Source organism: Podarcis pityusensis (genome assembly GCF_964106645.2).
Source record: "Podarcis pityusensis genome assembly, chromosome: 1".
Classification (NCBI taxonomy): domain Eukaryota; kingdom Metazoa; phylum Chordata; class Lepidosauria; order Squamata; family Lacertidae; genus Podarcis; species Podarcis pityusensis.
This window is the reverse complement of record NC_138028.1, coordinates 22,858,193-22,880,466: the sequence shown is the minus strand read 5'-3', so window position 1 is coordinate 22,880,466 and position 22,274 is coordinate 22,858,193. Positions and strand designations below refer to the sequence as shown.

General features: G+C 41.1%; 2 protein-coding genes across 8 annotated transcripts in view; both read right to left on the bottom strand.

Moving 5' to 3' along the window:
• LOC308481584 (cation channel sperm-associated auxiliary subunit beta-like) overlaps positions 1-22,274 on the bottom strand; it is a 122,947-nt gene that overhangs the window by 95,267 nt on the left and 5,406 nt on the right. The window lies entirely within an intron of this gene.
• LOC308482069 (cation channel sperm-associated auxiliary subunit beta-like) overlaps positions 1-22,274 on the bottom strand; it is a 60,077-nt gene that overhangs the window by 32,712 nt on the left and 5,091 nt on the right. For 4 of the 7 annotated variants that reach the window (XM_081015088.1, XM_081015087.1, XM_081015092.1 and 1 more), the window contains 10 exons: positions 20,799-20,951; positions 18,422-18,482; positions 17,613-17,708; positions 16,864-17,010; positions 15,689-15,781; positions 14,414-14,532; positions 5,982-6,014; positions 3,504-3,570; positions 3,012-3,058; positions 1,444-1,596 (listed from right to left, as the gene is read on the bottom strand). In XM_081015088.1, the coding sequence (XP_080871214.1) occupies positions 1,444-1,596; positions 3,012-3,058; positions 3,504-3,570; positions 5,982-6,014; positions 14,414-14,532; positions 15,689-15,781; positions 16,864-17,010; positions 17,613-17,708; positions 18,422-18,482; positions 20,799-20,951 (969 nt within the window). Of the gene's footprint in view, positions 1-1,443; positions 1,597-3,011; positions 3,059-3,503; positions 3,571-5,981; positions 6,015-14,413; positions 14,533-15,688; positions 15,782-16,069; positions 16,095-16,176; positions 16,314-16,863; positions 17,011-17,612; positions 17,709-18,421; positions 18,483-20,798; positions 20,952-21,647; positions 21,854-22,274 lie in introns of those variants that run through there. The other 3 variants (XM_081015090.1, XM_081015089.1, XM_081015093.1) reach the window with 3 other exon arrangements.

The window sequence follows — 22,274 nt, the reverse complement described above, 5'->3', positions numbered from 1 at the left end:
GGAGTGTCAGCTTGGCACCACGACCATGGGTGCCCAGGGTCGTGGGTGACATGCAGCATGCTTGGTCCTGACACCAAAATCTGTGGGTGCCACAGCAGAAACACAGTGTCCAAGCAGAGTGTTAGAACTGGGCAGGTAGAGTTGCCCTAACAAGAGCCAATTTATACTTGGTTAAGACCTTCTCATTGCCAGGAAGGCGTTCATTGAAGGGAAGGCCCTGGTTCATCCCTTAGGCATAGCTAATAAGCACTTTCTGAGATGCTGGGACCTCTAAGTTCAGAAAAGAAGCTGAGAAAAGGGAACATACATGAAGTGCTGGCTCAAACAGCTGCCATATGGAGCCAGAACTGCACTCAGATGGGCAGAATGCCCTTCTGCTGCAAGAAGATCAAGTAATCCAGGTACGGATTTCATTTTCTTTTCTACCACACTGCTGCTTCTGCCTCTTCAGGAAGTGCTTGTTAGACAGGCCTCAAAGTCCCAGCAGGAGTGTCAGCTTGGCCCCGCGGTCGTGGGTGCCCAGGGTCGTGGGTGCCATGCCGCATGCTTGGCCCTGACACCAAAATTTGTGGGTGCCTGGCCCCTTCATGGGGAATTTTGTGGGGGTTTGGGCACCCAGGGCCCCAGAGAATTGGCACCTATGAGTCCCAGAATCAGGACCTTTAGTTAGCTGAATGCCCTCCTGCCTAAGAGGGAAAGAAAGGCTGGCCAAGAGCAATTAGACAACAACAACACACTTTTACTGACCTTAAGAATGCAGTAGAAGAGGTGCCCAGATGCAATCTATCTGGGCACTTCCTCTGCCTTCTAAGGGGCAATAAAAAATATATTGCCTAATTATTGTTCTAAGGGAGGGAGAAGGCACCTGTGGCATTTGTAACTGACAAAGAAGAAGAGATGTTTTAGAAAAGACAACAATTGCAGGGATCAGAGCACCAGAAGATACAATGCCTCATTTTAAAATGTTTCCTTTTTAAAACATCACCATAGCCATTGTTTTGGAGAAAATATCCAACATATATATTGGAATCATGGAACTGAAAGGGAACAGAAAGATCTATATTCTTCAGAAAGGCATTCATAGACTACCTGTGAACTTAGGTGAACTGTGGAAGTTTATGTGTTAATTAGTTAATTAATATCCCACCACTCCTCCTGAAGGAACTCAGCTTGGCAGTGGGGTGGGGAGGGAGTTGAGGCTATTGCAGGACACAGTTTTGATATTGGTGGGTCAGCCAGAGAAAATGGGGAGAGGGGGCTTTCAATCAGTTGTCCCATCCATTGCGAATTGCCCCCTTTCTAATTCAATTAAAATGCTTTCACCAAACCATAAATCACATCACAAAAAATGAGAATCCATTCTAAACAATAGCAGCAAATTGCCATCTGTTCAGAGTTATCAATTAAATAATAATTAAATCAGAGTCCTTTGGTGCACTGTACCTGTTGAGATAACAAAGCGATGCCAGTGTTCTGTTCATAATCAACAAGAAAAGAAACCACGCGTCTGGATAAGTGCCTTTCACCTTTCATTTTGTGAGGCAAGCAGCTATGCCATTTTTGAAATGTATCATTGCTATAGAAACAAGTTGATTCCTGTTTTTTTAATAAAAAAAACAAGAAGAAGAAAAGGATGCAAAGTAATCGATTTAGAAATATATCATTGTTCGAATTTAAAAGCTTTGCTAGAGAATCCACTGAACTCTGAATATACAGGAGTGGCTAGTGGGGAGGGGCAATGGTGTGTACCTGGCCTCCTAGCAGGACAGCCACTGCCACTGACCAGGAGGGAGAAGTGGAGGACCAAGGCAACAGAAAGGTCAGAGCTGTACGGTGCACCAACATGATGATGTTGATGATGATGCACCCATGCAGCAGTGGTTTCCCCATTACCTTGCCCCTCCTGTCCTCCTTCCTGGTAAGTGGCAGCAACTCGCCGTGTCAGTGCTCCACTCAGCAGGCCTCTCCTGTATAAAGCAAGCAAGAAGCAAAGCAAGAAGATTTTACAAGAGCAAGGGCCAAACTGTGCATTATTGATGCTTTTTAAAAAGTACACACAGGTCCTACTAACCAAACACTATGCATTCCCTGGAAATCATTCCATGGGCAAGCATTCACATCATTTCCATCAATTCCTGTGTGAACGTTTCTAACCGTGGTCTTTGTATGATCTCCCCCCCACCCCCACCCCAATCCTGTCTCTCCATGGTTTCTTCCTGAGATGGCTGCAGCTTAACAGCAAAAGAAAGACAAAGGGGGGAAATGAAATGTCCAATCTCTCCTGCTCTGATTTCTCCGATCTCTCTCTCTCTCTCGCTCCCTCCCTCCCTGCATGGTTTCTTCCCCCAAATAGCTGCCACCGACTAGCAAAGCACAAAGATGCAAGGAATTAAGAAAGTGGGTAAACTCTGGATGTTCAGATATCTGAATCTGTGGAGTGTATAGCGAGGCATAGAGTAATTCTTTACATTTGGACATTTTGTGAATTTTTGCATGGCTAGCAGGCAGAAAGCAGGGCCTGTGTATATGTTTAAACTGATAGAATTTTCTGCCAGAAACTGTTGTGGGACTCAGAAGCCTAGATCAGAAGCCTGTTTTGGATTGGAGCTCTGAACCTGCTTTTTTGGACCCACAGTACTGAACCAATGGCCCTTGGTGAATACAAGGACGTGCGGGGACCCCAAACAGGGACTCCTCCAAAGACCTCAGTGATCAGGTAGTGATCTAAAGGTTGAGATGCTCCTTATGCTATCATAAGCTCCTTATGCTACAAGTTAGGGCTTTGTAAATAAATATAAGAACTTTGAACTTATCCTAGTAGCATATGGCAGCCAGTTCCCTAAAAGCTCTGATAGCGACCACAAAAGCTTCCAGTAATAAATTTGCTCAACTGTCCTTTTGATTTCTGAACATTAATTTGCCAAGGTGGCCAGGAAGTCAAATTATGTACTGAACAGAATGCACCAAACCTCAACTATATTTTCATAAGGTTTTATCATCATTTGCCTTACCTGGCTCAATGACTTATCTTTGTTGAATGACAGCCCAACATAGTCCGCTGCAAGAAAAGCAGAAATATATTAGCTACAACTCAGTGCTTGCACTTCTAAAATATAGTTTACAAAAGGCATCAACCCAGTTTCATGTGAACAGTTAAAAAGAACTCAGGGTGAAATGTTGAAATTATTTTTGTTACATGCCTTAAAATATATAAGTGTGTATGAGCGGAGAGGCATGCTCTCTGGCTTGAGCTGGTTTATTGCAGGCAAGCATTGCGGGAGCGTTCTTTGCCTCCACTTACACTATGGAGTTTTGCAGGGTGCTATTTTGTCCCCCATGCTATTCAACAGCTACATGAAGACATTGGAAGCAGACATTAGGACATTAGATGACACAGCTATATTTCTCCATAACGTTGGAGAACCCATGGATTCAAGTTACACATTCAACACATATAAATCACTTTTTCTTTACCAATCTGGCTGAGTCCCTGGTTTCCTTACTTTCATATAATTCTTTATTAGCTAGACACTGGCGGCTGTACCATATTTCAGCTTTAAGATAATCATCCTGTGGGCGGAAAAAGACAAGGAAATACTTAGCATGCCAAGTGCATTTGCATAGTATAGCTGTTAAGATTCTGAAAGGGTCTGCTGAGGCACAAGTCGTCCTTTCTAACTATCACACATTGCCTAAAAACCTCTGTGGAGCCAAGGAAGACAGTGGACAATACTGCCAAATGTCAGAAAACAGGACTAGCTTTCTAGTTTCTAGTGGCAATGCCAGTGATATTAGTAGTGGTGCTAGTGGTGGAAGAACTCAAGAGAATTGATGGCCAAAAGTAGACAGAATTACAGAGATGTCAGAAGCAGAGCAAGATGTAGTTGAGATACCAACTTCCCCAAGATCTCATTCCAGCTCCCAATGATAGTCAGGAGAAAAGAAAACTACCCCACTGCCTCTTTCTGTTCTTCTCATGCAGCACAGAATTCTGATTTAACACACTGACAGCTGTTTATATAACCTTGTCAGGGAATTCACAGATCAAAGGATAGCTATATGGCCTCAATGGGACCCAATTACTCTTATCCTCTGAAATTATAGCACACAAGTGGAAACTAGCAACTGGAACTATACAATGCAGTATCCTGTGTCTTGCTTTCAAAACTCACTGTTTTATCACAGTAATTTATATACTGCTTAATTGCAATAGCCTCTAAGCAATTTACAAACGTTTTTGTGAGTTATAGCTCTATTCTCTGTATTAATGGGAATGGGCCAAGAGGGATCCCTTCCCCCAACCCTCATTCAGCTTGTTACTCCAGCAATCTCCAGGATGAGTCTGTGACTGGGGCAAGAGTAAAAGGAGTTCATCTACACACATCCCTCAGCACAGCAATTCCTCTGTGAACTGCGACTGTGATAAACCAGTACTACTACTACTACTACTACTACTACTACTAATATACCGCCCTATAACTGCAGATCTCAGGGCAGTTGTGGTTCGAGGACCCGATCCCCGCGTAGTGGAATGAAAACACGAGGGCACGTGATATAAGGTTAATGGGCAAGAAAAGACCACAACTTTATTGATTACAGCAAGTGAAAAGGTATTGGCTTAGGCATTGGATTACGTCAGCTGACTCCACCCCCTCAGAGAGGGGTGAGTCTAAAACAGGGGGGTTTATTCACCAGTAGCTGGAGCCTGTTGATGCTAATCCAACTATAAGCTCTCCCCTGATGTCACCGAGGGTCGTGCCATGGCCTCCCGCCAAGCAGGCATCGGACAGAATACACGACCGCCAGATTCCTTTAACGGAATACCCAAAAATTGAAGGCATAGGCGATGGCCACACCTAGCCCTTCGACACACCACAACACATTATTCCAATGCCTAACCTACCCACCAATACCACGAAAGTTGTGACGATTGCTACGAGGTAGGCGAAAAAACCAAAAAGCCTAATGCCAAATGGAAAAATTCCTACCAGGTCCCCCGGACAACCAGGGCGACCAACCTAAGGTCCATAGCAAGGCCAAAAGAAAACTGAGACCCTGAGCTCTAAGGGAGTGGAGGGTGGGTGACTCGCGACGGGACGACGAAAAGTGAGGCCGGAAGGCTGGTGCCGCAGCAATTTGGGGTTGGGTGCCTGCCCGTGGGCGTAGGCCAGCCAGGTTAGTGGGAGGCAGGGGGCTAATGCCCCCTGCTTGAGGCGGAGTCCGGCTCCCGACCACAACCACTCCCCTCTCTTGCAGGAGGAGAGTCTTTCACAACAATAAATTTCAATTTAAAAGCACAGATTACATAATAAAAATAAAAACAAAGACAGCCCAATAATTCCCCTGTCTACAAACCATGCAGTTGGTCGGCATGGGGGGTGGGGTGGAGAAATGAAGTTCAGTGTCTTCTGAGAATATAAAAAGCAAGGCGTTGGCTATCAAGCAACTGATTCCTGTGAGTTTTCCTGTCAATTGTGTTGTCGCTAGAAAGCTATGTCTATTGGGCTGTGTGTGTGTGCCTGCAAGCTTCTGTCTTCTATGTGTCGTCAAGGTGGGTGAGGGCATGGAAACAACACGGCTGACTTGCAGGTGTCAGTTGCCTAGCATACAGAGATTGCATTGTGTCAGTGCTGGGGTGGGTGTGTGTGTCACAATATATTGCTATGTTTTCTCTCCTTTAGAGTGCTGCCATTTACATTTGAACTTGCAGCTGGAAATGCATGCTGGAAATGCTGGAAATGCATTCTGACAACACATTTGATGTCAATACTAAGCCAATGTTAGCACTCTGCCCAGAGTACCAGGGTCTCTGGATTTCATTGTTAGGATCCGTATACTACGTGATTTATGATCCTTGGGACACTTATTTCTAAATGGCTAACAAAATGAATGCCGGAAAGAGTTTCAGAAAACATTATTTGTGAGATGTTACAAAAACACACCACTGAGAACAACAAACACAACATTTAGCAATTTCTCACCATTTCAAAGCCACATAAGGTTGGTTTGTTGAACTGAAATAAAACACAATAAGACCAAATTGTATGAATCATCACTTTCTTTCCCACACTTTTCACAAGCAATTTCACAAGTGTATTACTTTACATATTCATTTACCACTTACACTCAATATTATTAACATGGCCATTGGCTGTTTTTAGTGACATAAGAAGCCTGTTTCCACCAACAGCCTGGGGCAACCTAGCCAGGGCATGTACTTGTCCTGTGAGATAAAAGGAAATAACCAATAGCTACAAACCAACAGCTAAAACACCTAAGGAAATCAAGTACCGAGACTTCCGGGTTTGCACCATCGGCAATGGCGGATTTCCTCTCAATCAGAGGAATCTGCTCCGCGGAAATCGGGTCTGGCTGCAACGGCGAAGGCGGGGACCCTTCAAAAATCACAGGCGGGTGAAGCCTGTGAACGTGGGATTCGGCGGGCACCATCAGCGCCCCCCCTACTCGCGGGGAAACCCGTTTTCGGGGATCCGGAGCGAAGTGGGGTGAGTGGCGCAGTGCTTTGAATCGACTGCTACTTCCACGGAGTGAAGCCGCACAGCCGTTGCCGGAGAGCGCTGACTTTTTCCTGTTGACAATTGGATTTAAAAGTAATTACCTGTGAGTAAAGCGAAGTATTGGAGTTTTAAAAGTCGAATTTGGCAACGAACGGGGGGAGGTTTAAAACAGGAAGTCCGCCTCCCTTTTTTGTAAATAGTCGGAAGCAAATAGGCTTAAGCTAAAGCCTTGGAAAGTTTACTTTAAACGTTTAAATTACCAGCACTAAAAATAGCAAACCCCCCTTTGGAAGCAGGAGAAGAGGGGGGAGAGTTTTTGGACAATATTTGCCTGCTAAAAGAGAGGGAAAGAAGCTAAATTTCCATCGCTCAGAACCTGGGAATGGGATACCATTAAGACTGTTGTATTTTGGAGTTCTGCATAGACTGTGAATAAATAGATCGCTCACTGACAGCCAGTGAAACAAGAGTGATACATTGTTTCAACTACCCTCTTCTGACTCAATAGGGACTAAAAGGAGTAAAAGAAACTGAGTAATAATAGCTGAGATTTGATACTAAATATACTGGTGCAACTGTGGTCTGGAAAAAAAGTGACATTTTGGACTAATATAATATAAATAGTAACCATTTCCCTCTAGAGGAAGACTTTGAAATTGCTACAAGGTTTGGAATTTTCCAACTCCAAAGATAAGACTCTGGGACTGTGAAATTGACCTTGAAAGGATTAACTGTTATGGCAGATGGAAAAGACAACAAGGTCTGGGAAGATTTGGCGAAGAGCTTCCACATCCGGCCCTCCTGCTTCTTCTGTGGCTGTATTAACTAAACCAAAAGGAATGACTTCAGAAGAGGCCCTGGCACTTGCCTTGAGTAAAATAAATGAGTCACTGGAACAAATGAACAAAAAATTGGATCAGAATACACAAAGTATAAATCAGAATACACAAAGTATAAATAGTTTGGGACAAAAAGTCAATTCAAATACAGAAGCTATTGAGAAATTGATCCAGGAGTCTAACTCAACTCGACAGATCGCAGAGGAAGTTAAGGAAAAGGTTGTTGCTGTGGAAGCAAAGGTAACCCAGCTGGAAACAGAGAGAGTCCCAGACCTTCAGAAACAACTTGAGGACCATAGGTTGGTGCTTTCTATGATTGAGCTTAAGGAAAAACAGACAAACCTGAGAATTAGAGCTGTACCTGAACTGGAAAAAGACTCCCTGATAGACTATCTTACGGAGGAATTTGCAGATCATTGGGACTTGGATTTGGAAAAAGAGGAATTTAGAATTGTGAGGGCCTTCAGACTAGGAAGAGGAGGGAAGAAGGAGAAGACCAGAATAAGAGATTGTTTGATTACCCTCCGATCTAAAGAAGAGAGAGATCAAATTTTGGGTTGGCATTACGAGAAGACTTTGGTAATAAATCAATCAAGAGTGGAAATTTTCAAAGATATCCCAAAACATCTTCTGGACCTTAGGTCCAACTTTGGAGATTTGGTTTCCCTGCTGAGAGGGAACAAAATCTTTTTCAGGTGGGAATTTCCTCAAGGCCTATCCTTCAGTTTCAAAGGAAGGAAAATAAAAATAAGATCAGTAGAAGATAAAATAAAGTTTCTGTTTAAATACGAAGAAGACCTACAGAAGGGAACTGGAAAAGAGCCAACAGCATTGGACAGAAGATCACCAGATAGAGGACCAGAGCAAACAGCATTGGAGAGAAGATCACCAAACAGGGAAACATTGGACATAAGGACATTATCTTTTGGATTGGACCCCCCAGCGAACGTGCCAACACCACCACCAACAGAAGAGGAGCAAGCTTTGGGGGCAGTTGCGGGGGCACCAAAGTAACTACATGATGGCGTTGCAGGTCTTGAGCTGGAATGTGAATGGACTGAACAGCCCTGAAAAAAGGCGGAGAGTATTTCATTTATTGAAAAAAGAGCATTTGGACTTGATTTGTCTACAAGAAACACATGTGACAAGGTTACACAGGAAGTTATTGAATAATAAAAGATTAGGCCAAGAATTTATCTCATCGGATAAAGTAAAAAAAAGAGGAGTGGTCCTCTATGCAAAGGAGAGTTTATCACCAAAATTTATATTCAAAGATGATCAAGGAAGATTTGTAACAATTGAAATTCAAACGCAAGGAGAAAAATTTTTGATAATAGGTATTTATGCACCAAATGAAGGAAAAGCGGAATTTTTTAAGAAGCTACATGAGACTCTGATGGACTATATGGATTACAACATGATTTTGATGGGAGACATGAATGGCGTTGTGTCTACAAACATGGACAAGGCACAAAGACAGTCAGTAACTAAGGATGGAAGACTACCAAAAACTTTCTTTGATATGACTGAAAATATGGACTTAGTTGATATCTGTAGAACGAAGAACCCTCTGGGAAGAGAGGGAACTTTCTTCTCCGAGGCTAAAATGACATGGACAAGAATTGACCAAATTTGGGTAACCAGAGGTCTGGCTCTAAAGACTAGTAAAGTTGAAATTTGCCCCAAGACCTGCTCCGATCATAATGCTGTGAAGATGGAAATGAAATTGATGCCAATTGGTTCCTTTAGATGGAGGATGAATGATACTTTGTTTAGGAATGAAGAATTTATTAAGAGGCCCAAAAAACTTTGAGAGACTATTTTGAGATAAAGATGAGGACTACTGTGGAAAAAAGAGTAATCTGGGATGCAAGTAAAGCTGTCATGAGAGGATTTTTGATACAACAGAATGCAATTAAGAAGAGAATGCAAAATGAGAAAAAAGACAAAATCTTGGAAAAAATAAAGGAAGGGGAGAAGAAATTGAGGGTGAAACCAAAGTCCCAGGAGATTTTGAAAGAGATAAAGTTATATCAATGATGAATCAGGAAATAGAATGGAAGATTAAACAGATGAGACAAAAGACATTTGAATCGGCAAATAAGTGTGGTAAATTGTTGGCTTGGCAAATGAAAAAAAGACAAAAACTTAATACCATTACGAACTTGGAAGTAGAAGGAAAGAACATACAGAATCCAGTGGAAATTAGAAAGTGCTTCCAGAGGTATTTTAAAAAATTTTATACACAGGAGAAGCAGAAAGAAATGGACATTGACAAATTTTTGAAAATGAATGGACTACAAAAAATTTCTCAAGAAAATAAATTAATGCTGAACTACAAAATAACAGAACAGGAAGTAGAAGGGGCCATTCAGAATATGCAACTAGGTAAATCTCCAGGACCGGATGGATTGACTTCAAGATATTACAGAACTTTGAAAGAATGGTTAATACAACCTTTAAAGGAAGTCTGTAATGAAATACTGGAAGGGAAAAGGGCACCAGAGTCGTGGAAGGAAGCTTACATCACACTTATACCGAAAACAGAGACTGAAAAGACACAACTCAAGAATTACCGCCCCATATCATTGCTTAATGTGGATTATAAAATTTTTGCAGATATTTTGGCTAAAAGATTTTAAAAGGTGTTAACAGAAGAAATTCATAAAGATCAAGCGGGCTTTCTCCCGGGCAGACACTTGTCTGACAACCCGAGGAATATAATTAATATTTTAGAAAAATTACAAGTGAAGATTAATACCAAAGCAGTTTCGATATTTGTGGATGCGGAGAAAGCTTTTGACAACATTTCCTGGAGTTTTATGAAGAAGAATTTATTGGGGATGGGGGTGGGTCAAGGTTTTGGAAACGGTATAAGTGCAATTTATTCAGAACAGAAGGCCAAATTAATTGTGAACAATGTAGTGACAGAAGAATTTAAGATTGAGAAAGGAACACGACAAGGTTGCCCAATCTCTCCATTGCTTTTTATATCGGTCTTGGAGGTTTTGTTAAATATGATTAGAAGGGACCAATTGGTAAAAGGTATACAAGTGGGAGCCAAACAGTACAAATTGAAAGCATTTGCTGATGATTTAGTATTGACTTTACAGGAGCCAGAATCCAGCACTAAAAGAGTATTAGAATTAATTCAAGAATTTGGTCAGGTAGCAGGTTTTAAGTTGAATAAGACGAAAACTAAGGTTTTAGAGAAGAATCTAACAGAGATTGAGAGAGATAAGTTTCAGAAGGAGACAGGACTGACACTGGCTAAGAAAGTGAAATATTTAGGGGTTAACATGACTGCTAAGAATGTGAATTTATTTAAGGATAACTATGAAAAATGTTGGACTGAAGTGAAAAAAGATTTAGAAATATGGTCAAATTTGAAGCTATCGTTGTTAGGCCGAATTGCTGTGATAAAAATGAATGTATTGCCAAGAATGCTGTTTTTGTTTCAAACACTGCAGGTTTTGGATAAAATGGACTGTTTCAAGAAGTGGCAGAGAGATATCTCCAGATTTGTCTGGCAGGGCAAGAAGCCTCGTATAAAATTTAAGATATTAACTGATGCTAAAGAAAGAGGGGGATTTGCCCTGCCAGACTTAAAACTTTATTATGAATCAGCTGCTTTTTGCTGGCTGAGAGAATGGATGGTTCTTGAAAACACGGATGTTTTGGATTTGGAAGATTTCGATAATGTATTTGGTTGGCATGCATATTTGTGGTATGATAAGGTTAAAGCACACAAAGCGTTCAAAGACCATATTGTAAGAAGAGCACTGTTTAACGTCTGGATAAGATATAAGGATTTGTTAGAAAATAAAACCCCAAGATGGTTGTCACCAATGGAAGCAAAGGCTCAGAAAAAACTCAATATGGAGGCCAAATGGCCGAAGTATTGGGAAATTTTGGAACAAGAGGGTGACAGATTAAAATTGCAGAACTTTGAATAATTAAAAAACAGAGTACGGGATTGGCTCCATTATTACCAAATAATGGAGGCATATAACTTGGATAAAAAACTAGGCTTCCAGGTGGAAAAATCAAAGTTGGAAACAGAATTTTTAGACCCTAAAGTTAAGAATCTGTCAAGAATGTATAACTTGCTGTTGAAATGGAATACTCAAGATGAAATGGTGAAATCTGCTATGATTAAATGGGCACAAGATGTTGGACATAATATTATGATGGCTGACTGGGAACAGTTATGGACCACTGGTATGAAGTTTACGGCATGTAATGCCTTAAAAGAGAATTTAATGAAAATGATTTATAGGTGGTACATAACACCAGTCAAGCTTGCAAAAATCTATCATTTGCCCGATAATAAATGTTGGAAATGTAATGAAACTGAAGGTACATTCTTTCACCTTTGGTGGACATGCCCAAAGATTAAGGCATTCTGGGAGATGATCTATAATGAAATGAAAAAGGTATTTAAATATACCTTCCTGAAGAAACCAGAGGCCTTTCTCCTGGGCATGGTTGGCCAATTGCTGCCAAAGAAGGATAGAACTTTCTTTATGTACGCTACAACAGCAGCAAGAATACTTATTGCAAATTATTGGAAGACAGAAGATCTACCCACCAGGGAAGAGTGGCAGATGAAGCTGATGGACTACATGGAACTGGCGGAAATGACTGGCAGAATCCGAGACCAGGGAGAAGAGTCGGTGGAAGAAGATTGGAAAAAATTTAAAGCATACTTACAGAAACATTGTAAAATGAATGAGTGTTAGAAAGATGCTGGAATGAAGCTATATGGTTTTAGTAGAAATGCAACAAAGAATTAAGTAAAAGCTGATTGATAATGGGTTAAAATGAAAAAATTCAAGGTTAGACCGTTAAGATAAATTATAGAATAAAAATTGAGAAAGATGGGAAGAATTTGCTGAAATAGTGAATTGAACTAGAATACAAAAAAAGGGAGGTGTGAGGAGGTCGATGAAACAAGTAAAGGAAAGGTAAAGATATGGAATATTGGATGTCTGTTTTAGTTTCTTCTTTGTTTTTCTTTTTTGCTGTATTGTATTGCTTTTATATGTTTTTTTATTTTTTTCCTCTCTTTCTTACTGTTTTTTTTTATTTTTTCTGTAATTTTTAAACTTTTAATAAATATCATTTTTTTAAAAAAAGGAAATCAAGTACCATACCCATCACTAAAAAGAATTCAACAATGGTGCCAGCAAAACTCTCTGGGGAGAGGCTTCCAAAGACAAGGGGCTACAACAGAAAAGGCCCTGTCACAATCCCCTTCACTTCTAAAGGTAGCACTCCTGAAGCAGGGCCACAGAGATTGATCTTAATATAAGAGGTATCTATTAATTGCAGCAAAGCTACTGTTGGTGCAAAGAAAAAAAAAGAAAGGAGAAGTCCTGGATACCAAGATCCAAGTTTGGGGCAAGTACTCTTTATTGAGAGACCCCGGCAGATATTTAAAATCACAAAATATGCAGCAAAAGTGAAACACAGGAATATGAAAATAATTTTTATTGTTTATACCCCGCCCATCTGGCTAGGTTGCTCCAGGCTGTCAAGACCTTTAAAATTTGTCCTTTCAAGTTCTTTCCAAAGTTTCCCACTTCCCCTAGCATAGAAAAAGACCTTGGTAAGGTTAAAATGGTTCACATACGAAGCAACCAGCTTAGCCTCTTCATACACTTAGTTCATCAGGTGAACTGGAGAGAGAATGATTAGTACACAGATTAACAATGCAATCCTAGATGTGCCTACCCAGACATAGTTCTCACCATGTTCAATGGGACTTACTTGCAGGGAAATGTGTGTAGTAGGGTTATAGTCTTAAACTGAACGAGATTGTCTTCTGAGCAGACCTGTATGGCATTGAACTGTTAATAGATTTCAGGAGGAGATCTTCCAAACTTACCGTAGTTTTCGCTCCAAAACACGCACTTTTTTGCTCCTAGAAAGTAAGGGGAAATGCCTGTGCGTGTTATGGAGTGAATGCACGGATCGGAGCCATGGCTGCCGTCAGTCAAGCAAAGCGGGAGCCGCTTACACGCTCTACGAGGCTCTCGCTTTGCTTGCTTTAAAGCGACCTGGAGCCGGGGAGGAGGGAGGGAAGGAGAGCCATGGCAGCAAAGCGGGCAGCAGCCGCTTACACGGGAGGAGGGACAGACGCTAGCAAAGGTCCGTGCGCTCCCTAAACAGAGCAATGAGGCTGCAGAGGGACGGCAGGAAAGATAAAATTTAAGCAACCAGCAGCAAAATAAAACCAACCTCGAGCTCTGAGCCACACAGTGAAAACCAGGAAGTAAAAAAAAAGGCTGGGGATGAGGGAGAGGGGAAAATTTCGCAAATCCCCATGTCTCAGCGTCTCAGCTGATCGGCTGGGACGGAGCAGCTTGTTTTCAGGCAGGATAGATTGGAGCATTGTCTGGGTCCTAGTGCCCCTACCGCTTTTTTGTGCTCCATTCTATTGCTGCTGGTGGCTGCTTATCACTCAGGCTGCAAGGATGAGCACTTTTACACAGCTAATGGCGAATCCCCTGCAATCCAAGTCCTCCTCACTTGCTCAAATCTATTCTGCCTCAAAACAAGGAGCGGAAGGAAAAGGCTGCAAACTGTTAAATGGAAAAAAACCCAGGCACAGGGCAAATACCTTAAGTATACCTTTAAAGCAACAGTGCTCTTTCCCTCCCTCCTCCCCGCTCAGCTCCCCGAAAAGCTCCTTCTCCACGCGTGCTCCTTGTCCCTTGAGTGCTTTTCCTTCCCTCCTCACTTAAAACGTGGTTACAAAGCACGGATCCACATGGATCCTCAGGATTTTTGCATTGGGCTACCCCAAACTCACCATCAGATCACATGTCTGTGGCCACAGCATGAACCATAAAAATCATACATCCACTGTTTCGTTTAGAATATTTTTTTCTTGTTTTCCTCCTCTAAAAACTACGTGCGTGTTATGGTCAGATGCGTGTTATAGAGCGAAAAATACGGTAGTTTTTTCGCAGTATGCTTACCAGTGGTTTTTAAAACATTAGATGATTGGGGGAAGGGGACACAGGGATATTTAGAAGTGCACATATGTACCTGCAACAGCTTTCCAGTTACAATGCGCAGATCATCACTGATAAATAATCCTAGTGAGGTGAGGAGTACAAGACGAGTATTTGTTACGGTGAGATCCACAAGCGCAAGTCCGTAACAATCTTGAGGAGAGAAAAGGCACTGTGAGTAACCTGAGTTGCATCTCTCAGACTTCCATCATTACTTGTTATAGACATGGCAAATTACACCCATATTGAGACACCCAGATCTGTTGGGCAATCCATGTACCTGATATGCATTTGAAGAAGGTCTAGATCTATGTGCTTTTAAGAGAGGGTGGAGTGATGAAATCTGCTCTTTCGAACCCTGCTCCTTTGCTGCATTTATTTTTTTTTTTAAAATATATATATAGCAAAGGCAAGTTCAGGGGGCAGCAAGAATAGAGGCTGACTTTTCCGACCCCGCCCATCTGACTGTGTTGCCCCAGCCACTCTGGGTGGCTTCCAACATTTATAAAAAACAATAAAACATTAAACATTTAAAAAACCACCTTCCCTATACAGGGCTGCCTTCAGATGACTTGGGGGTCAGATAACTCCATACCCTCCAGTATTTCTCAGATGCAAATAGGGCTATCCTAAGAAAAAGTGGGGCATTCTGGGATCAAATTAAAAACCGGGACAGCTCCTGTAAATCTGGGACTGTCTCTGGAAAATAGAGACACTTGGAGGTTCTGCACTCCAGAGTAAAAAAAATGGCAACCCTGGGAACCACAGCTGAAAGCACTCAGTAGCCCAACATGCCAGATTCAAGGCTGGCATCAGTCAAAAGCCCTAAACAGGCTGTAGAATCTGACCTGTCAATCCCACCCCAGGGAGAGAAGACCCTAAATGCTGAGGGATGAGGGTTCCCATCTCCAAGAAGCTGAAATTTGGGACCCAAGGAGGCAGAGATTCTTTCTTATCACTGTCCAAAGAAAAGGCATGAGGGAGGGCTCTCCAGATCCTAGGATTCTGAACTGGACATCACACCACAACCTTCACTCTGAGACCTACAATTACTGTATTGGTCTGAATATAGGCCACACTTCCCCCCAAAATCTGGCTCACATAAAACTTGAGTGCAGTCTATGGTGACAATCTTATAAGTAGAAAATCTATGTTTTGAGAGATCTCATTTTAGGGGTGTAGTCTATATTCGGACCAACCCTGTACATTCTATGAAAGTGCAAAGTGTCCTAAGGCCTTGGGGTAGGACAGGCTACAAATAAAAAGGAAGTGCATATGGGTTAATTAAACAATTGAAAATAAGAATTACCGTTTTCCAAGATGGCACAAATGGTAGCAGACAAGTTAAACCATACCGTATCCCCACCCATAAATCCACTGTCAGTCAATCCTAAAATTAGTCCTTCAAATACAAAAGAAAACTAATCATTACATGAAAACTGAATCACAGTATAAAGCCAGGCTACGTGTATTTATGACACTGTTATAAAGCTTCATATTTCCCAGAAATTTCAGCAGTGTAGCTGGTTTGGTTCGGAGGTTTCTCTGTGATATTTGAGTTTATTTACAAATATATGTTGAGTCTAGGTAGAAGCACAATTTATCACCCCAACAGCAGCAAAATCAGGAAATAAGTGCCCCTGTATCCACAGATGTAGTTACAGACCTTAAATACTCAGCTCAAACCTACTTGCACACACTGAAAGAAAGCATGTCTGCCTGCTTTTCTAGTACCACATATCTAAGTTAATAAGCACAAGCAGGTGGTTCAGTATGGGGTGGGGGACAGTTGCAAACATATCCCTGGTGTATTCCTGTGGTTATTGTAGAATACGCTGCAGTGTAGTGGTTGTGTCCTGTCCTCTCCTTCCCACCTGAGATTCTCAGCAAAATGCTCTAGCAGTCATGCTTTTCACCATCACACACATATTTGACTAAAAACAAACAAACCAGTGAGCAAATAATTCAAATTAATTGTTTCTTTTTGGGGGGAGGGGATACCATTTCAAAAAATGCATACCTACCATTTATTCCATCTATTTGAATGCTCAGTATGCAAGTGTCATTGCTTGCCGAGCTAAAATAGTGCCAGCGATGCACAAGGTTTGCAAAACTGCAAATGATCTTTTTGTAAACAACAACAACAAAGTCTTTTCCATTGCTGTGAGAGGGAATTGTCCATGAAAGCTGCACCAGGCCCTCTGAGAACAACAGAATGTCCTCAGTCCTGTTGCTCCAAGGGGAACTTGCTCCTCTACTCCTTTCAAAGCACATGGCAGCAAGAAGGCCTTTCCCTGCTGCCTAGGGTTGCCATATTTCTAGAAGTAAAAGTTGCTGAGCTTTTTGGGAGAAACTCAGTCAACACAATGGGACTTACTTCTGAGTAAACAAGTATACTTATTTTAAAATGTTACATCCCACTTTACCCAGTCGGAAAATGAAGCTGGTGGATCAGCTAATTATGTAAAAATGCAAGATACTTACCTATATTTTTAGTTTTATAGATCAGACCAAGTAATGCTACATCACTTGCACAAGGAGTTTTTGCTATTTGGATATTGGATACTTCAGACAATGTATCATTAATATTCAGGTATTCACCAAGGGTCCAATACCACTGAAGAAGAGGATCTGCAAGAGAGCACTAATGTTTAAGAAATCAAAAATTCTTTCTAGGAAATATGCGACTATCTCTGAAATTTGTGGAGACACCCTTGGAGGTGAGTAAGGGATGTTATCAGTCTGGTCCAGGGTTGGGGTGGGGGATGGGAATGGGACTGCCATCACTGTGGTGGAAGGTAGGGGGAAATACAGAAGTGGGTGAAGGCATACAGAAGAGACAAGGTTGTCTAAGTCTGCTGGAAATTGAAGAGTACTAGGAGACCGCTTCAAGTAATGAGTACCTTCCTTAGACCTGTTCTTAGTAGAATACACACACACACACACGGGATACTCTCTTTTTTCATGATGGTGGCTATTGGAAATCCTGCCAGTATTATATTTTGTTTTGATTGACATATTTTATGTGTTGCAATTTTATCATTCATTTCTTCTGTATGCATATGTATCAGTGTTGTTTACTGCTTTGGAGCCTTTGGGCCAAAAAAAGCGGAATATAAATAAAACATTCCATATCATATGAATAAATTCAGAAAACTTAATGTCCGTGCTAATTTCCACGAGACCACCATTACTTACAAAACCACAAACACTCCCTATGAGCGATGACGTACCTCGTATGACATCCAACAAGGTTCCCGTAGTAGTGAACATATTTAAACCATGATGCATATTAAATTTTACAAACCATTCCTCAACTGGATTAATATCTGTTTCAGCGGCATGTACAAGAAAGACAGAGACAGATTAGTCCTATAAGTACACAAGTATTATGGGTGATATCCAACATCAAGCAAACAGGCCTCTGCTTGCACAACATGGTTTCCTTTTCTCCTCCCTCTTGCAATCCCCACGACCAAACCCTCTGGAGCAAATTTCAGGGGGCAAAGACTTGTTGCACAAGTGGAAACCCATTCCACTTGCAGATAGACACAAGTGGATATTGCTGTACGCTTACATCAATATTACTCGGCTACGAGAGATCGCCAAAGTTGATGACGACTACATGCTCTTCTCAAATGTTGCCTACGATGGTGCACTGCTCTTCAACTGAATTCTTAGTAATGAACATTCCTGCATATTTTTTCTGGCCAATTTATTTTTCTCTTTTTTTCTATTCAGACTTATAACACACCCTTCACCAAATAAAGTGAGTTACAAAAATAAGTGCAATATACATTATCCCGAAACTGGCTTTCTCTCCACTGAAGTTGGTATACTACTTATGCACCATTTGAGATTGTGCCAAATGCTCACTACCAAGTTGTCAAATTTCTCCCCTGCTAGCAGGATTTTGTGCAAAATTTTTCTTTTGAAATGAGATGTACTCACCACCTTACGTGAGTACAAAAACAGCAGCAACAACACAAGGAAGCATCAATAGCCAGTGAGGATAAATAAGTGGAAATTATAAATCTCTCACCTGTATTATATGTTAACTCTTCTCGGTTGATTTTAATACTCCACGAATCCACACCTTCTCCCTTTTGTTTAAAAAAAGGATGGCAACCCAAGATTTTTAGTCTTAAATACTTGAAGAGTCACATACATTTAGGTAAACTACTGTGCGGACTGATTTTCCAATTATGAATTTTCATAGCTTATAGTCTCATAGCTTAAGAACTGTTTCTCACAGTGGTTTGATATGTATTTTGTTGTTAATGTTCATGAAATGAAGTACTAACAAGAATTCTTTCAAAGTGTTAATTCTATTGTGCAACAGAAAGCTATCACTTGGCTTTGGAACACATTTTTAAAAGAAAAGCCTGACAAGCTTTTCAGATACCTTTCAATTGAAAAACTTTCTAAAGAAATGCCTAAAGTAACTGATATTATAGTCTGAAGTCTTGCTTTTTTCTGTTATATTTTACTCCCAAAAGACCCATTTATCCCAAATAGAACCCAATATGGCAGACATGTATGTACTCTCTCTCTCTCTCTCCATATATATATGTGTGTGTGTGTGTGTGTGTGTGATCCCAGTGAGACCCCAAGATGAAATTTTGCAAGTAGCCCTTAGAAATATTAAATAATCCATACAATGTTTTGGGATTTTTCAAAACCATATTAATTTTTTTTAATCACTTTTAATATTTTTTTAGCTGACATTTAAAATTTAAAGTAAGTCCATTATGTGACATGTGCTATTAAAGCCCATGAAGTTCTGAAGAGATTGGTGTTTTTAGCTTTGATGTATCTCAATTCTGGGCTGAGCTCTTAAGCTTTTTGTGTAATCCAGGAAGGCTAAAATTGTCAATTTTTTTAAATTTCAAACCCTCATAACTAAAAAATGGGCTGAGATTTTTAAAAAAAGTTTTAAACTTAGTTTTCTTCATTCAACAAGTGGGCAAAATATGAAGAAAATTGGATGACATGATGTATAAAATTTGGATAACTTGACATGGAACGACCCTCCTACGGATCACAACAAATGGTATTCAGAAGCATACAGCCTCCAACTGTGGAAGCAGAACATTGCATCCATGGTCCATGGAGGGCACAGCATCGCCTCCATCATTGCTAGTAGCCACCAGTAGACATCCTCCATTGAAGTAGTAGAGAGCAAGCAGAAACTTCCCCTTTCTGGCATGCTGCAACATGATCCAGAGAGTAAGTTGCCCGGCTCCTGCTAATACAGAAAATGCCACTGGCACCTTACACTGTTGGAAACAATGTAAAGCACATCAGGAAAAGCTCCATGACTATGATACTTGATTCCTGCTACTGCTTTTCACATGCATTTATTTGCAGAGTTCATGTGGGGTTTGCATTCTTTTAAGGAAAAGGTTAAGTTAAAATTGCCACTCTATTGCTTATTGCTTATTATCATTATTATTACATTTGTATACTGCCCTATATCCACAGATCTGAGGGCAGTTACAAAATAAAATCACAATACAAAAACACTAAATACATAATAAAAGAAAAAAACCCACATTTTCAAAAATTGTATAATACCACACCATAGTTCAAAGGGGATACAGGGCTGGATCTACACTGATTTGTTTAACGTTATTAGAACGATATTAGATATATCGTTACAAAACGTCACAGGGCATACTTGTAAAATAAAGCATCTTTCTTTTTCTTTTTTTACCTCTTTTAAAAATCAAAACAGCTGTCTCCCTACTGCCAGTTGCTGGTTGCTCTGCAGCACCCTCTGGTATCACATTTTAATAAAGCATTATGAACGTTAAAAGTAGGATGTGATGTGTCCATATGGTTATTAAAACCGTTCCTTAAGCCTTCCTTAACGTTAAAAACCATGAGTGTAGATCCACCCCAGGAACCTGCCTTAAACCAAGTCAGATTGCTTGTCCATCTAGCTCAGGCCGGCCCAACTTTTATACCAAGTGGGCCGCAAGAGTACTCTGACCATGTAATCTGTGGGCCACACACTGCCTTGATGCACTTAGCGCTTTCCCAGCTTCAGGAAGGAGGTAATAGGGTTCTAGGACCTTGCCAGAGCCTTCGCGCCTCCTTTCCCAAACCCAGCATCTCACTTAGCTGGCTTTGGGAAGGCAATGCAAGGGCTGAGGGGGTGTCAAATGTTGCTGAGGGCCACCAAAAAAGGTCTTGAGGACCACATGCGGTCCTTGGGCTACACATTGGACCACTGTAAGTTTCCAGCCAAATGTTATGGCATTGTTTAATAAGTATCCGGTGACAGTGGCTGTCCTGAGTTCAGGCAGAGGTGACCACCTGCTACCTGATCCCTTTTAACCGGAAATAGCCAGGGAGTGAACCTGGGACCTTCTGCATGTAAATGATGTGCTATGAGCCCTTCCGCAATGCTTTACCAGAGTCATTTTGAAGTAGAAGACTTTGGAGTAGGTACTGTTGAAGATCTGGATGCTGGGCGCAAGACCAACTGAAGTAAAAAGAACTAGATTCTTCCGTCTGTTCTCCTCGGTGTCGGGTTTATTAATATTATACAAATGACAGCGGACAGTCTTTAACAGGGAAAAAAAACCAGGATTAACATATGAAGCACATATCCACAACATCTGGAATTATTAAAACTTTAAATGGCAACCTGCATTGATTTCAAAAGCGGAAGCTGCAATAAATAAATAAATAAGAGAACAACAATTACCAAACTTTTAGAAGACATCTGAAGGCAGCCCTCTTTAGGGAAGCTTTTAATGTTTGATGTATTACTGTATTTTAATATTTGGTTGGAAGCCACCCAGAGCAGCTCGGGAAGCCCAGCCAGATAGGTGGGGTATAAATAATAATAATAATAATAATAATAATAATAATAATTAAAGGAGTCATAAAGGAAAGGTGGGTAGAAATCCTCGTTTTTGTGGGACAACTTGTCATGAGACAAAGGTTTTTGAGGGCAGAAGCTGGCAAGGCATAGGCCCGGAACAAGGCCTACACAATCTTTTCATGGCTGCTAGCTGTAACTGCTAACAGTAAATTGCTGATTCATTGTGACACGTGACTCATCTTGAGTGATGACTCATTCTTCCTATATAAAGCAGCCATTTTCTCTCTAGGCGTCAGTCTGTAATGCAGTCTCTAGCAGAGTCAGTCTCAGCTCAGTACAGTGGTACCTCGGGTTACATACGCTTCAGGTTACATACGCTTCAGGTTACAGACTCCGCTAACCCAGAAATAGTACCTCGGGTTAAGAACTTTACCTCAGTAAAAAAAGTGCCCAGTGCTCCTGCCGTCTGCCACATCGGCAATCTGGGGCAAACCGCGGGTCGTCGAGACAGTCCTCCCCTGCCCTGGGGAGGCTGCCAGGGCTAATTACCCCCATATCAGCCCTGAATTATTGGAACGGCTGAGGTCCGATCGTGTGGGATCCGCCATTTTCCACCGCCCGAAACAGGAAGCCCTGAATTAAGTACTTAATCCGAGGTACCACTGTATGTGAACGTATAGCTGTTGCAGACAGAGCGAGCGGCTCCAGGATTCCAGTTAATCAGTAACTAAAGACTGTGCCTCTCTGAAGACTAAGATAGCTGCTATGAGCACTCTGTGTATGCTTTTTAACTATGCTGTTTCTGAACAAGTTTATTTTCTTCAAGTAAAAGTTTTATTCTGTTTATAAAGAAGACTCTGTGTTGATTAATTTACCGCTATGTGACATAAACTTGCCCTTGCCCTCTCTCAAGTGATTTTGCTTGCTTTTGGCTGGCATGGGCAAGTGTGCCATGGAGAATTGGGAAGTTTAGGGTTAAATTATAGAAAATGATAATTAACAAATTAATATACCTGAAAAGCACAAAATACATAACATAATGGCAAAAAATCCCACAATA